General features: G+C 53.3%; 4 protein-coding genes across 4 annotated transcripts; 3 read left to right on the top strand and 1 right to left on the bottom strand.

Annotated features, from left to right (window-relative positions):
* Positions 1 to 1,398: 1,398 nt before the first annotated feature.
* CABS01_00063 (single-strand binding protein family) lies at positions 1,399 to 2,034 on the top strand (the record flags this gene model as incomplete). Its single annotated transcript, XM_060533447.1, has 3 exons — positions 1,399 to 1,685; positions 1,798 to 1,886; positions 1,973 to 2,034. 3 exons carry the CDS (start codon positions 1,399 to 1,401, stop codon positions 2,032 to 2,034), a joined length of 438 nt encoding a protein of 145 aa, XP_060405961.1.
* Positions 2,035 to 2,420: 386 nt separating this feature from the next.
* Positions 2,421 to 4,180, bottom strand: CABS01_00062 (glutathione synthetase; the record flags this gene model as incomplete). The annotated part of the gene is made up of 4 exons (XM_060533446.1): positions 2,421 to 3,465; positions 3,521 to 3,669; positions 3,717 to 3,792; positions 3,873 to 4,180. The coding sequence occupies 4 exons, from the start codon at positions 4,178 to 4,180 to the stop codon at positions 2,421 to 2,423; spliced, it is 1,578 nt and encodes a 525-aa protein (XP_060405960.1).
* A 1,688-nt stretch (positions 4,181 to 5,868) lies between these two features.
* On the top strand, positions 5,869 to 11,809 carry CABS01_00061 (SNF2 super family protein; the record flags this gene model as incomplete). The annotated part of the gene is made up of 3 exons (XM_060533445.1): positions 5,869 to 10,872; positions 10,928 to 11,440; positions 11,549 to 11,809. The coding sequence occupies 3 exons, from the start codon at positions 5,869 to 5,871 to the stop codon at positions 11,807 to 11,809; spliced, it is 5,778 nt and encodes a 1,925-aa protein (XP_060405959.1).
* A 2,128-nt stretch (positions 11,810 to 13,937) lies between these two features.
* On the top strand, positions 13,938 to 15,904 carry CABS01_00060 (5-aminolevulinate synthase; the record flags this gene model as incomplete). The annotated part of the gene is made up of 2 exons (XM_060533444.1): positions 13,938 to 14,310; positions 14,373 to 15,904. 2 exons carry the CDS (start codon positions 13,938 to 13,940, stop codon positions 15,902 to 15,904), a joined length of 1,905 nt encoding a protein of 634 aa, XP_060405958.1.
* Between the last annotated feature and the right edge of the window lie 275 nt (positions 15,905 to 16,179).

Here is a 16,179-nt window from a genome sequence, read left to right as displayed (position 1 = left end):
AGCAAATGATTTCTTATACGCTTTTTTTTTCAAGTTCACCTTCTGGGTGAAACTATGTGCTTTATATGCCAGAACGTGCGGAATGGGAGCGATCCTGAGATGAGGGGAACCCGTCTATCGTCGGGATGATGAAGTAGGAGCACATGAGCTCGGGGGACCCCTGTAATTTGTTTAGATACCTGATGTGCTTCAAAACTTCGTTTCTTTCAACTATGCAAATCTCTGTTCCTCTCAGTGCATCGTCCTTGATGTGCCACCTCTCAACCTCCGTTTGGCTATGCTCATTCTTGTCCACGAGCACGGCTAGAGTGCTCCTGCGTGTTACAACGCATAGATTAGCTGTGTGTGGTATCCTTTGAGATGCCACGTCGTTTCCGTGCCGCCACTTGCTGGGCGCGGTGGTAGGAAGCTCGACCTTGCATGTATCGTCCTCATGTAAAATATCCATCCTGAGAGCGAGTGAGAACGATATCATGGCCCCCAGTCCTATTCATTTGGCCGAACACCCGCAAAGGTACATTGAAACTACCTACCTAAGGCATCTACGAAACTATGATATGATACAGCACTGGAATATACACGAGAAACCTGAATACACGCAGGAGGGAAGCCCATATGTACCCCCTCAACTCCAGTCTAGTCACCAGCACAGCAGGCGCCCCTCTAGGTCGGGGGGTCAGGTCAAACTGGCTGGGTGGTGGAATGGTTCATGGTCGCCAATTATTCACGCCAACCAGCCTACTCGACGACAGGCTCAGCGCATACGAGAGTACCCGAGTTCGAATCCCAGCATGAGCACCAAGAGATGTAGCCACGCCGGTGGTGAACTCTTTTTTGTTTTCTGTATCCGTATATCGCCTTGTATTCACACCAAGATCTTAATTGGCCTTGGAGATAAGAGTTTCCTGTCTATGAGATACAAAAGAAGTTTTAATAAGATTCCTCATCAAGACAAAAACTTAGGAGCTTCCAAGCACAACGAAGATAGGTAGACGATGTGGAGGTTGATTACTCTCCATCCTTCCTTTGGCACTTCCGGTAAAGCGATTAACTCCGATTAGACAACCCCGCTATAGGAATATAATGCGATCCAATTTCAGGGGTCAATGCGAAAACTCCAGGGACCTGGCGCCTTATGCACGAGCCACTTTTACAGTGCATCAAGCTGAGGTGCCGTGTGCTTTCCCCTGGACCGCGTCGATGGAACGCGCCCACCGCGAACGAAATCGACAGCTCCCACACTGGCACTTTAAGGTAGCTTCCCCCCCAAACGAGTATCTCGCCAATTTCGACACCTCAACACCATCTTTTGCCATCCTACACCTCACATTCTCGACACTCCTTGAACCAAAGCGTTCCTTGCTCTACACATCTACAAACCAAGCAACCAAAAAAAAGATGTCTGCTTCCGCCCTCTTCCGCCGCGCCGCCGTCGCCCCGCGCATGGCCTCCGCCGCCCGCGCATTCAGCACCACCCCGTCCAACAACGTCGCCCGCATCACCATCGTCGGCAACCTCGCCGACGCCCCCGAGGTCGTCCCAACCAGCACCGGCCGCGAGATTATCAGATACGCCGTCGCCAGCAACAGCGGGCCCAAGGATAACCGCCAGACCAGCTGGTTCCGTGTCACGAGCTTTGAGGCTGAGGGTCCCCGTCGGGATTTCCTTCAGAGCTTGCCCAAGGGGTACGCATGCACCCACATCCACATCGCAATGATAAGCTTGGGGGGAGGCGGAGAGAGATGAAGAATAAAAGGCGTTTGAGGGGTTTCAAAGTGTGCTAACGTGTTGTAATAGCACTCTGGTCTACGTCGAGGGCGAAGCTGCCATGCGCGCCTACCAAGATGCCGAGGGCAAGAACCGCAGCTCCCTGAGCATTATCCAGCGTACGTCTTCTCCCCACTCAACATGCCATCCCAATGCGAATCGGCTTTCGAGGAAGAGATGGAGCTACGCTAACATCAGGTCACAGGCTCTATCGAGGTCCTCAAGCGTCCTTACACCGGCAACAACGGCGGCGAGGCCAGCGAGTAAATGCACCCCAACCCCAATACAACAAACGGAGTTTCTCTCGTGCCATGTACGAAACGAACGACAGACGAGTGTACCCTTGAAGAGACCCTGACCTGGACTGGCCTCCCTCCTCTCTATCTCCACTCTATCGAGATTTTTCCTATATCTTTTTTGTGTACAATGACCTGATAAATGGGCTGGTTGAGGCGTGCTGTACGAAAACTCTTTTTTTCTAGGACGATAATTGATACCATGGGTTGCTCCTCTCACTCGCGCCTTGACTGTGATCTTGCGCTACGTTTGCTCTAGCTGCTTGAACCATTTGTTCCATTTCAATGTTCACTCAGGTCACGCATAGGAACTTTTCAACGGCTCTATGATGATCTAATCCACCAGATGTGCTCTCCTCAGACGAGCGTACAGCTATCCATGCATCCAAAACCCGCAGCGACACCACCCTCGTTGCTAGTATCGCCCTTGGTGCGGAGCAGATAGCCTGCCTCCTCGTTGTGAACCACCTTGCCGGTGCCCTGATCCCACACTGCAGTACCGTAGATGCCAAGCTCGCAGATGACGCCGCCTTCTTCGAGGTTGCCGTTGCGGAGGATGATGTTGTCCTGCTTAGGCGGCGTGATGAGCTCCATCAGGATGTACGAACCCCAGTGCGTCTCGGGCGTCTTCTTCAGGAACTCGGGAATGTCCTCGCGGTAGTGGTTGTTGCCGCCGCCCTCCCTCTGGGGCTTGAGGACGTAGCTCTTGCACAGCTCCGGGTCCTGCGCGATCTTACGCGCTTTGAGCCCGGCCTCGGAGGTGTCCATCGGGAAGATGTTGGTGAAGGTCTCAAACACCGCGGCCGTGCTGGGAGCGTCGTCGGGGATGAAGCGGCCGAGAACCGAAGGCGAGGCACCACCCGCCGCCGCCGCCGCCGGTCTCGGCGTCGCCAGGACCTGCTGAATCTTCTTGCTGCCGGCCAGCTGGGTCAGGACGGTGGGGCACTTGATGGCGGACGACCTCTCGAGGTGGTAGCGGGCCTCCCAGGCGCTCTCATCCGGGTAGTCGGACGGGTCGTACCAGCACCGCAGGTACGCGACAGCGACCTCGAACACCTTGGTTGGGTCTCGTGGCAGCTTGTAGAGCAGCTGGCGCTTGGGGGTGTCGGCGACGGTGGTGTGCTGCAGGAGCTCGGAGAAGGGGATGCGGAAGACGGTGACGGGGTCGGCGGCGTCGTTGACGAGGGCGTACTCGAGGTGGCGCTGGTCAAATATGTTTCTCTCGCCGCCCTGGACGACGAAGATGACGCACTTTTTGTGGCCGAGCTCCGATGGGCCGTAGGCGTCGTAGGCGGCGCGGATGCCGCCGGATAGGCCTTGAACGCTTTTGTTCTCGGGCAGGTCGAGGGGCCCTGACTCGATGGGATGATCAAGCAGAGGGTACTCTGCCACGGAAAGAAACCTATGTGCGTTTAGTATTCTGGGTTTCTCTCTCCTTGCGAGATGTGTAAGATTACTTATGGAGAAGCGAGGTTCGGGACGAAAGGCCACCAAAGGATGAAGCTATCGTGTTAAACTCGACCTGCTTGACTTGGCGTTTAGGTTCGCCTGAGGAGGTATCCTGGTGGACAAGATAGTCTGATCTGAACAATCCCAGAGAGAGACTCTGCACATCATTAGTCACATTGCCTGAAGCACCGGTAGACTACGCACTTGAGTATATCCCTCCTTCTTCACTCGCACGTGGGTATCCCACAGCTTGCCAATGAAGTCGTCGCCTCCCTTGACCCTACGCGTTGTCAGCATCATTTCCTATGGTCGTTCAGACTACACTTGATGCGTGACTATCAAGCTGAAGTGGAAACATACTCATCCACCATGGCACTCAGGAACTCCTCATCCCTGCTGATGGCGGCATAGAGCTCATTATAGGTCTTTTGCACAGATCTCGCCTGTTCGAAGCATCCCTTGGGGAAAGGACTAGGGAACAGAGTTACGGGTACGTTTACCGCAAGAATACCTTTGGGGTCCGACTCCGGCGTCACGACCGTAGGAGGCGGCCGGACTGACAAGCCATTGCCGATAGCCCAATCCTTGACGGTCTGGACGAGGGCGTCTTGCTCCGATTGGGAGAGCCGGGGCGGGTACTGCTCCCTCGTCAACGTCGGAGTTGCCATGCTGCTGGTGAAATTTTCCTTGATGAGACTGAGCCTAGAGCCCCGACTGCAAGCTACAATGGTCCTGAAATTGGATGAGCTGGTATAGTTGCGCCTCCGTGATTAATAATTGCAAGTCGGATAATTTGAGTCGAATGAGAGTAGGAACAGCGACGGATCGTCAAGGTTAAACCCTTTTTGGTGGTAAAAAGACAGGCCTGACTTTGTCTGAAACAAACAGAGACTCAAGCCAGTTGTCGAGTCTACTGAGATTATGTGAAGTCAAATATCACCGGATGAGGAATGAGTGTTCATGTCAGTGAGGTATGTCTGGCGGGGGAGTGACGAGAAATCGGCTGCCCCACCATGAACTGCTGGTCTGGATTTCAAATGGCTGGTACTCCCACTGTACCTCAGCCGGCAGGTACGATGCACACAAGACGTGATCAATCTAAGTGGGGAGAATTTACAAGCAATGGCTTGACATCAGGCTATACGGAAGCTCAACGATATTTGCAACTATTTGGACATCAAGACCAAATGATGATAATCGGCTTGAACTCTACTAAGTGACCCTGGACTGTCTTCTGCAAGAGTCCTTCAAGGCAACGAAAGACGTCCCATGGAAATACAAACCAAGTGATGGCGGGGTCGGAAGCTTGGAGGTCAGTTCCGTGCCTGCGATTTACCCCTCCATCCCACTCCGATAAGGGACTTCGACTCTTCGCAGGGGCAGGAACGACCTCTGCTAAGGTAAGGTAAGGTGTCTTAGTTAATCTTAAACCCGAAAGCTCGGTCACGTGTTGAAGGGGACGTGCTGCAAGTCATCTAACTTTATTTGGACTAGCTCACATACCTAAAGGTACATTGCCTTCATCCAGAGCGTTTAAGGCGAGGTACCCTGCGGGCCTGCTTGACCAGGGAAGGTGGGACTTGAGCAGGTCAATTGCGACTTCCGCGACTTCTCCAGACTCACGCGTCGTGAATTCGACATTGGCAACCGAAGCGGCAATGCCTACAACTTCCTCGAGATTGGTACCACCACTTCCTCCCACCACAATCACCACTTTCCATACGCCCTCCCGCTGACCCAACCCAAATTTGGAAGACCCGCCTCATCCTTCTGCCGGTAACTTCTTTACAAAGTCTTTCCCGTATCCACCACTTAACTTCTGCTAGTGGCTGGTCTTCTTCACAATCGTCAACTACCTCTTATTTGGTGGAACAAACGCATCCTCGTTTTTGTCGAGACTTCTCGGGCTGTCCAGAACTCAGAGATACAGCTCAAGTTCCGAAAACCGGCAGTCAGCACGATTGTCTTCTCCCCTGCATTCGACCCATCCGACCAAGTAATCAAGGACCACTCATGCGCTTTGTTACCCGCCTCAAAATCCGCCGTAAGTCTGGCTTCAAGATTGTTGCTGTCTATTTCTCGAACCAAAGCCCGACACTGGTTCTTTTGTCATATTCTTTCACCGGTGGATCATACTTTCGAGGTCGCTACATATCACTGCAGCTATCTCCCAAGCTTTTTGCCCTTTTCTCTCACAATCTACCTTCATACACATTGCTTCAAGCTCGCTTGACCAGTGAACTCTGTTTTCACTACCCATGCCCGAGATCTGCGTCCTTCATACCCTCTTTCCTCAGTCTGGTGCTAATCAATCTGTCAACTTCTAGCCAACCTCATGTCCTAAACGACAGCCACCATGGAGGGCAATGAGGATGACCCCTTCAACTGGGACGTTGAACGGCTGGTACATGAGCTATGCACCGCTGAAAGTCGGCCATGGCATCCAAAACTTACGAGCAAGAGGCCCAACCCGGTAATTCTTGCAAAAGCACTCCGTGAGCATGACATTGATGGGGAGACGCTTCTCACCTACGAAGATGTTATGCCCCCTCTTGACGGTCTTCTCAGAGACCTCGGCATCGTCAAAATCGTTCACAAGATGACGATTGTCAAAGCCATCAACTATCTCAAGTCGAAAAGCCACGGTTATCGACATCAGAAGATCGAAATGGCAAAAGAGGAGGCAGATAGCCAAGAAAGCTCGCTAGAGCTGCATATCAACGGCAAACCGGAGCCCGCAGCCCCAAATCCCAATACCACAGAGGACCCTCCAACGACTATCACAACGCAAGACGTCAACACGGATCAAGATGCATTGGCCTCCGTCGTTGAAGAGAAAGACATGCAGACGAGCGAACCACCTCAGAAGAAGAGAAAGATGGCGCCAACATTGATCACCAGTACTATCACAGGGATTGGCAACATACCTATCAGGACCCCGGCCGACGACGTTGTTACTCGGAAGTCTATGACAGCAGATATCCGGCTACCCTTGTCGAATACGACCCCCAGCGGAAACCGCGGGAAAACATCGCCGGCCATCCCAGCTGTAACAGACGACGCTATTTCTCAGGAGCTCGATAAAGCAAGCATAAGGCCTTCTCCATCGCCTGCGGCTTCCAGAAGAACACATCCGGATACTCAGCAAGTGGACCAGAAGCTTGTCTCGAGATTCAATCGTCGGGAGGCGTACTTTGGACCCGATGCGCTCATTATCAGCCGTCAAGTCCCTCAGTCAAGCCTTGCACCTGGTGCAAGCCCCGCAGATGAAGGCAGCAATACATTCCACTTCGTTGCTAGGGGCTTGATTCCCACCGGACACAGCCGGCAAGTCCACCGAGCGTTGCGACGACTACTGCGCATGAACGACAAGTCTTTGATATTGTTGCGCAATGGTATGTCTCCTTTTGTGGAGCCTGAGGAGGAAGACGAGATTCTTCCGGTATTCGGGGACTCCGATGACGACGAAGGTTACGACACAGAGACAAGAGACGCCATTGAGGAAGAGGAAGAGGAGAAAAAGCGAGAAATTGAACTCAAGTCTCACCACCTGACTTCGGATGATGTCGAACGTGTACTAAAGGAGGAAATACAACGGATTGAAGCCTCTTGGGAGGAGAGAAAACTAATCAAAAAGCATTGGAAAGCCAACGCCATCTGGAACAAGGCCCGGCGCACTGGTCTCGTCCGACAGATAGCGAGTACCACATCTCGACTCGAGGCTCTCAACAACCGCATAGAAAAGCTTTGTCGAGAAATCAAGCTGAACGAATGGCCGGCCGAAGATCAGCTGCGCAGACAAGCACGGTGCCTTGAGTCTAGCGTCGAGGACCGGAGAGCTGAAAAGTGGCTTCTCGATACCTTGCGAGGACCCGAACCCATCCGACCACTGATGATGCCTAAGCAACGGCCAAATCCAGCCCCGCGGCCCGACCTCTCTGACGAGGATGGCGAACTTATCACCAGCGGCGACGACGACGACGATGACGACTTCGTAATTGACGATGATGACGACTTGGGGGTTGACGATATGACAAACGCGCTCCCGCCCGTGGCGAGCGCGACTCGCCCAAAAAGTCCCATGGATTTGGACGACCCTGAAGATGTGCCAATGCAGGAGCCGCAACCTTCGCGATTGCTCAAAGACGAGTCTCCAGCCGACGCTCCGGTCGATATGAAATCCGATCTTGGCATAATCGACTTGACCATGGTTGACTCCGAGCCTGAGGATGAACCTGAGAATGAGCCCGCGCCCTCCGAGCATGAGCTTGAGCTTGCGCTTCCCGAGGCGGGTATCATCTCTCTAGTCACGCCTGAAAAGCCAAGGGCATCGGCAGCCGCAACGCCAGCCCCTGAAAGCGATGGTGACGAGCAGCCACAGCCATCAAGGGAACAACTAGAAACCCCATTCGACCAATATGGCAAGATTGGGGACATCGCGCCGACGATATGGAGAAAGCATGGAGACAACAAGCGACTTTTGATCTGCGTCATCTCACGGCTTACTCCGCGATGGAGAGAGGCCTTCTTTCGCGTTATCCAGAGCATGGATCCCGCTGATATCTGGACGGACTTCGTGATCGCAGCTCTTGAGGATTTGCCTGAAAATCACAGCCAAGAAAGTGCGGTCGAGCTCGGCACCGTCATTGCCCGCTTGTTCAGAGTCTTTGCACTCTGTAAGCCGGCGGCTGCCAATACCATCACCAGAAGGCTCAACAACAAAATCAAGGTCAGGAAGATAAAGGGCAAGGTAGATCAGTTTGAGGATTTCTGTCAATTCGTCAAGACTGGCATACTGCCCAACTTTCCTGAGGGTACCCGAGCCAGCAGCTCTGGCCGCCGTGGAAGCTTTGATACTGGGGAGTCCCAAGGAGATTTTACCGACGACGATATCGAAGTTTCTCCGTCTAAGAAACGGAAGACTTTGGTGGCCATGGATCAGACCGCTATAGATCTCCGTGAAAGTGACCGACGCCGGAGAGAAGAGCAGGAGCAGCGACGAAAGGAATTGCGCAAGAAGCTGGCAGCATCCGACACCATCTCGAGCGACAAGTCACGTCTCATTATCAACGAAACCAAGGGAGATGACGAAGGCCTGATCTACATTAACAGCGAAATCGGTCAACGCATCAAGGACCACCAGATTGAAGGTGTCCGCTTCCTGTGGAACCAGATCGTCTACGACGCCAAGGTGCGGCAGGGATGTCTCCTCGCTCACACCATGGGGCTCGGCAAGACCATGCAGGTCATCACATTACTTGTTGCCATCGCCGAGGCCGCACGATCGAAAGATGAGTCTATTTTATCACAAATTCCAGAGGACCTTAGACAATCCAAGACTCTGGTACTTTGCCCGGCCTTGCTTGTCGACAACTGGATGGATGAGTTGTTGATGTGGGCCCCTGATGGTGTTCTTGGCCACTTCTACAAAATGGAAGCCGTCGTCAATGCACTAGAGAGAGCCCCCATGATCCGGGACTGGGATAAAACCGGCGGCGTCATGATCATTGGCTACGACATGTTCAAGAGACTGGCCGCTCCTCTAGGGGGCGAGATGCTGACACCCCAGGAGAAGTCGATTGCGCAAATACTCACAGAAAGCCCTAACCTTGTTGTTGCGGATGAGGCTCACAAAATGAAGAACCCTGACTCATTGATAGCTATCGCAGCCGCCAAGTTCAAAACTCAACGACGCATCGCACTCACCGGTTCACCTCTGGCAAACAATGTGATAGAATTCTATTGCATGATCAACTGGGTCGCACCTAATTATCTGGGTCCCCTGTCAGAGTTCAAGGACTACTATGCCGAACCGATTCAGTCTGGCCTCTACGAGGACAGCACTGGAAGTCAATATCGAAAGGCAAAGAAACAACTTGCTGTTTTGGAGGCTACTGTAGCACCCAAGACGAACAGAGCAACAATCAAATCCTGTCTCAAGAACGACCTTCCGCCAAAGATGGAATTTGTACTTACTGTTCCCATGACACCAATTCAGGGCAAGCTCTACGACGCTTTCCTCGCTGCCCTCAACAACGACGCGGACGTTGCAGGCGTCAAGACTCTGGGTGCAAACATCAACTTTAGCCTCATCGTCAACCACCCTCGTTGCTGGCAAAACAGACTTATCGAGGAGCGTGCGGCGTTGTTGAAGAAAGAGCCGACTAGTCTGACTCTGTCAAGCACAATCATCAGCGAGGGCCTGAAAATCCTGCAACGAGAGCAGGATGTGCCTTCGCCTGCCTTGTCTTGGAAAGTACAGCTCCTCGTCGGCATTCTGGACCAGTGCGAAAGGATGAAGGAGAAAGTTCTCGTCTTTTCACAATCAATCCCGACTCTGGATTATCTGGAAAATCTGTTCAGACAACAGCGGAGAAAATTCTCTCGGCTGGATGGGACTACTCCAATCCATAAGAGGCAGCAGCAAGTCAAAAATTTCAACAGTGGTGAAAACCAAGTCTATTTGATTTCAACGACAGCCGGTGGGGTTGGCCTGAACATCCACGGCGCCAGTCGCGTGGTCATCTTCGACTACAAATATAATCCCATTCACGAGCAGCAAGCGGTGGGTCGAGCGTACCGCATTGGCCAGCGAAAGCCGGTATATGTTTACAAGTTCATATCTGGCGGGACATTCGAACAAGCGCTTCACAACAGAAATGTATTCAAGACCCAACTGGCGTCAAGAGTTGTGGACAGCGAAAACCCGAAAAGATGGTCCAAGAAAGATAATGAATACGCCAAAACTCGCTGGGAGCCTGATCAGGATGACCTCAGTCCATTCGCCGGCAAGGACGTTGTTCTCGACAGCCTATTGACCCATCCAAGTATGTCTCAGGGCATACGCTCGATCATCATGACGGATACCTTTGAAGAGGAAGATACGTCCGAAATATTAACGCCCGAGGACTTGAAGGATGTGAGGAACCAGGTCTACATGAATTCTATCCGCAACACCGACCCAGAGAAGTATCGAGAGATGGAGCTGGCACGGATCGCTAAACTTGGCGCTCCAGCCTTGGTGGGTGCAACATCATACATGCCACAAACAGCCACCCAGACCTTTGGTGTGGCTGGGAGCAGCGTCCAAACACCAATCCCAACTCCAAACCTCCCTCAAAGGCCTGTCTTCAACACATACCAGGCATTTCATCTGGTGGAAGCTATGAAGCCCTTACCCGATACGATGAAGCCGCCGCAAATTACGCCTGTGCCTGTGCCGGTGCCTGGGGCTCTGGCAACTCAGATTGACACTGCACCGATACAACAAGCTGCCGCTTCCTTGCAGTCGATGCAGCCTGCAACTGCCGTTTCTGATGCGCAAATTACGGAGCAGACTGCTGAGCGGGTATCAGTAGAGGTAAAGTTTACCTCCAGATTTGGGTGAACATGGCTAACATGATCAAACATCACAGACTCAAGTAGCTGGCCCTATGCCCATGCCTATGGCTGGTGCCAATACCTTCTTTAGGGCTCAGCAGACACCAAGCTCTCCCCCGCCTGGAGACAAATCTCTCTCATCCCCTGCGGTCAAGAGGCCCAAGAGGCCCGGAATTACTAATTGGGAGGAGCAGTTCAAGCATAAAATTCTCGAGTCACTCGATACGATAACGGACTCGGCGATAGCTGATGCGGTCAAGGAGGACAATGCCGTCCTGGCTGACCGGATCGCAAGCTCGACATGGCTCGTGAGATCGGAGATGAAGGAGGGAGAGTTGCCAAACCACTCGCATATGAAGGAGCTGTGCAGCTTGATGACAGTCCCGAGATTTGCAGCAGCTGTCATCACAGGACATATTCCTCCCTCTCAGCTTGCGTACGCGCCGATTGACGGACTCAAAAGTCTTTCGAACGAGTTGACGACGCTTCAAGAACACCAATTCCGCGAAAAGCTTAAGCTGGGTCAAGACATGACTGAGGAGCCTAAAGTATGAGCCCGACGCCTCTCATTCCATTGCTCTGCCATTGCATTTTTCGTCTTTCAGTACTCACCTATTCAGCAACCCTTTTTTTGCAGCTAACGACTTGATCAGCAGCATCCGCAGATCGTTTCCGACAAAACCAAACCTTCCCCAAACGTTCGCCGAGCGAATCCTTTCCAGGAAGACGACGACGACGACGACAATTTGGATTTGCTTCGGGAGGTTGCGGGAAGAAGGCGACATCGTGCGCCCAGGCTTCCCACATGGGCAAGTAAAGCAATCGAAGAAGGAAAACTCGGGGAACAACGCCGCACAGGGGAGCCCTCGTCATCAGCGTCGGCGTCGGCATCGGCATCAGCAGGGCAAGGTTTGTAAGTGCGCTGGCTAGGCGTTTACAGGAGACGTTTAGGTAGTTCTTCTTTGGGGGGCATCTTCAGGCATCTTCGAAGGCATGGGCGTTTGACGGCAATGCAGGGCTGGCTTTATGATACCCTTTTTGGAGGCGTTCTTTTGGAGGTTTTCTGATTTCACGTGGAGGACTCATCAAGGGCGGCGTAAGAGTCATATGATATGATGTCAAAAAGGCATACAATAACACCGAAAGTTGGTGCGCCTAGGAATTCGGCTCGAGGCTTACTCGGGGTAATCAGACTCCTCAACATTAACGCGTGGTGGCGGATGCAACCAGTGATGGTTAACAGACTACTTGTTGAGATCGCAAAGTTCCGTGTCTTACTTCTTTACTTGTGTGGCTGACTGTATCCTCGTATTTATGATGTCGGATGGAACAAGCTGAGATAACTGCAAGTGACTTCGGCGAATGATGACAATGTACCCTAACGGCTCCTCCTGGCTCCATACTCCATGTTCCGCTGTTAGCACCAATATCAGGAGGGGGGCAGAGCACACTTGAGACATGGGCGGGACATTGGCGATGTGACAAGGTGACTAAGGCAACGGCAACTGCAGCCCCGAAACATTGAGAATACCTAGGAGCCAAGCTCACGAATCTGCCTCATTGCTTACTTGTCTTTGATTCCATGTGTCTCTCGAGCTTGTGTGCCCTTTTGTTGTACCCTCGTACAACACTATTGTACCTGCGGCGGGAATTGGCTCTGAAAAATACCGCTCTTCGGAAGCGGAAGCCATGACCTATTGTAGGCTATACGGAACGGGCTCTGTCAAGTTCGGTCTCGGAAGACACCGGCTCAGTGTTCGTACGATTGATTTTGCAGGATCCACAGCGGTGTTTCCAGAAGAGCAGGGGTCTTGAAGAAAGGCCATGTGGGCATAAGAAAAAGAAGACGTTGGATCTTTGGTTACATAGTATTGCGTACCTATCTTAGGCAAACAAGTTCCGCGGAACTCAAGCGAGCAGCAAAGAGAAAAAAAAAGACAGTAGCAAACACCGAAACTGGGGTGGTATTACCAAGAGAATTAAATAAAAAGGGACAAAAGGGATCTGACCTCAGGTCACTTTAGCATTTGCGCAGCGGTGTTGAGTTGGTCTGCCAATCAGGTGTCATCAGAAATTGGCTATGGACGAGCAGTGATTGGTTCAAGTGCCGACTTTCGGTATTCGGAGACTCCACTTTGCGGACTTAGGGGTCCCACCCATCAACACCGTACAAGACAACCCCGGCCCCATTCAATGAATGGGGATGTACCTGAGTACCTGACGGCGATGGAAGTTTCGCAGTCCTCTCAGGTCTGCCATCTGGCCTTGAGGGACGTTGAGGATGAGAAATCGCGTGCAGCGGCACCCCCAACCCACCGCCTAGAACCTAGAACACATGCGATGCGTTTAGGTTGGATCTCGGGGCGGGTTGCCCAGGCCTGACCTGAATCCCGCCCACCACTCACAAGAGTCCCAAAGGCTCCAAAAATGCGCAGGGCCGCACCTACCACACCCTGTGCCGAGTCGCTGGTGCGGCGTGCCGTTGGGGTGGTGCAGTGGTGCAGCGGTGCTGGGGTTCAAACTTCAGCCAGATGGCGGGGCGGCCGGTCGGCACGAGGTACACTGTACCTACCCTACTGCCCAGACCGTAACCCTTCCACTGCGCCCTTGGGGATTTGGTGTCATGGCGACTCTTCACCGGAGACACTAAAATAAAGGACTTGTCCGGGAATCTGCTCGTTTTTCTCGCTTCCCCTTCCCGTTTTCTCCTCATCTTGCTTAACCTCTCTCTTTCCCCCCTTCTTCTCCTATTTCTGCTCTTTACCAGCAGGAATACCGTCCCAATTGTCGATCTCAAGAGTCGACCGCTTCTTTCTGCCCATTGACCTGTGTTCAGCCCCTCAGCGCTGATCACTTTTCTCTGGCAAACCCGCTGACCTCACTCGCATCCACGTCTCTCGCGCGCGCTTCGAGTCGCCACACACCGAAATCTACAAACAAAACCAGAGTCGCACACCGTTCTCTGCTCCGAAACAAACCAAACTTGAACGATCATCTCGAAAGCGAAACCGTACGATTTACCTCTGTCAGCCTTCGAGAATAACCATGGAGGCTGCCCTGCGTCAATCCAAGGCCATGTGCCCCTTCTTGAAGTCGGCCTCGCCCGCCAAACTGCGCGCGCTGTCTACCTCGGCTCGTCCCCACGCCATTCAGGCAGCGCCCCAGACGACGGCCGTCTCTCCTTGCGGAGGAACAATGTCCAAGTTGCAGCTCCTCGCCCACCGCTGCCCCGTCATGGGCAAGGCTCTGACTGTCCAGTCTGCCCAGTACGGCCATGGACGCCCGGCCAAGATGGGAGGCTCTTCCTCGGTTGCTGGCATCCGCGCCTTGAGCACCAACTCCAAGCCCGGCCGCGCCAACATCCACACCAGCCGCAGCAAGGATGCCCGGGCTGTTGATGCTCCTTTGCTCAACAAAGGTATGGAGACCCTATTGTGAAGAGAAAAGGAAAGGAACCCTCCCCGCTGACCATTGATGTAGCTCAAGCTCCTCCCAGTATCCCGGCTGCTCGTCAGAGCGCTGCTTCGACTGTTGGTATGGGCAATTCGGACGCCTCTAAGGCCAAGTTCAACTACGAGGCCTACTACAACGCCGAGCTGGAGAAGAAGCACAAGGACAAGTCTTACCGCTACTTCAACAACATTAACCGTCTCGCCAAGGAATTCCCCCGTGCCCATATGGCTGGAAAGGAGGAGAAGGTTACCGTCTGGTGCGCCAATGACTACCTCGGAATGGGCCGCAATTCCCACGTTCTGAAGTCGATGCACGAGACCCTGGACGAGTACGGCGCCGGTGCTGGTGGCACGAGAAACATCTCTGGACACAACAAGCACGCTGTCGAATTGGAGGGCACGATTGCCAAACTGCATGCCAAGGAGGCCGCGCTCGTCTTCAGCTCTTGCTATGTGGCCAACGATGCCACTCTGGCGACTCTGGGTAGCAAGATGCCCGAGTGTGTCATTCTGTCAGACAGCCTGAATCATGCGTCTATGATTCAGGGTATTCGTCACTCCGGAACGAAGAAGATTGTCTTCAAGCACAACGACGTTGCGGACCTCGAGGCCAAGTTGGCGTCGCTGCCACTTCACATTCCCAAGCTGATTGCGTTCGAGTCCGTTTACAGCATGTGTGGATCGATTGGACCTATTGAGGAGATTTGCGACTTGGCCGAGAAGTACGGCGCCATCACGTTCCTCGACGAAGTCCATGCCGTCGGCATGTACGGCCCGCACGGCGCCGGTGTCGCGGAGCACTTGGACTTTGAAGCGCATCAGCAGGGCCGCCCCAAGGGCAGCATCATGGATCGCATTGACATCATCACTGGTACCCTCGGAAAGGCATACGGATGCGTTGGTGGTTATATTGCCGGGAGCGCCAAGCTCGTTGACATGATCCGCTCCCTCGCCCCCGGATTCATCTTCACCACGTCACTCCCGCCCGCGACGATGGCCGGCGCAAAGACGGCCATTGAGTACCAGATGGACTACGACGGCGACCGTCGCCTTCAGCAGCTCCACACCCGCGCGGTCAAGGAGGCCCTGAACGATCGCGACATCCCCGTCATCCCCAACCCCTCCCATATCATCCCCATCCTGGTTGGCAACGCCGAGCTCGCCAAGCAGGCTTCGGATATGTTGCTCCAGGACTACCAGATCTACGTGCAGTCCATCAACTACCCCACGGTTCCCGTCGGACAGGAGAGACTGCGCGTCACCCCTACCCCTGGCCACAAGAAGGAGTACCGCGATCAGCTTGTCCAGGCGCTCGACGAGATCTGGACCAAGCTCGGCATCAAGCGTACTTCTGAATGGGCTGCCGAGGGCGGCTTCATTGGCGTCGGAGAGGCTGACGCCGCTCCCGAGGAGCCCCTATGGACTGACAACCAGCTTGGCATCGAGCAGGCTGCGAAGGAGATCAAGGCCGCGGGAAACATCAGCAACGGCTTCGTCGAGGCCCTGCTGGAGCGTGAGTCCAAGGCGACGACTGGTCAGGCCGTGAGCTCTGCCATTTGATACATTTCACGTTCTCCGAGGTTGTCTGGTTTTTCTCAGTTAAGAAAAACTAGCACCAACCATTTCGACGTTGATATCTGAAAGCAAAGGGGAGCTCATCGGGCCTAGACCACGTTCTTTGGAGCGATCAACAAGTTTTTTGTGTGATTTCAAGACCCACGTTCCGTGGCCACAATTGTTCTCTTTCGATTTGAGGTTGATGATTTCGTCTATATGATGGGATCTAACTCTCAGTGTTGGTCGCAATAACCAATAGTTTACAAAATATGAATGTC

Source organism: Colletotrichum abscissum, assembly GCF_030869225.1.
Source record: "Colletotrichum abscissum strain IMI 504890 chromosome Unknown Scaffold_1.1, whole genome shotgun sequence".
Classification (NCBI taxonomy): Eukaryota; Fungi; Ascomycota; class Sordariomycetes; order Glomerellales; family Glomerellaceae; genus Colletotrichum; species Colletotrichum abscissum.
Note: the sequence above shows the minus strand (reverse complement) of the source record. Positions and strands in the feature narration are given on the sequence as shown.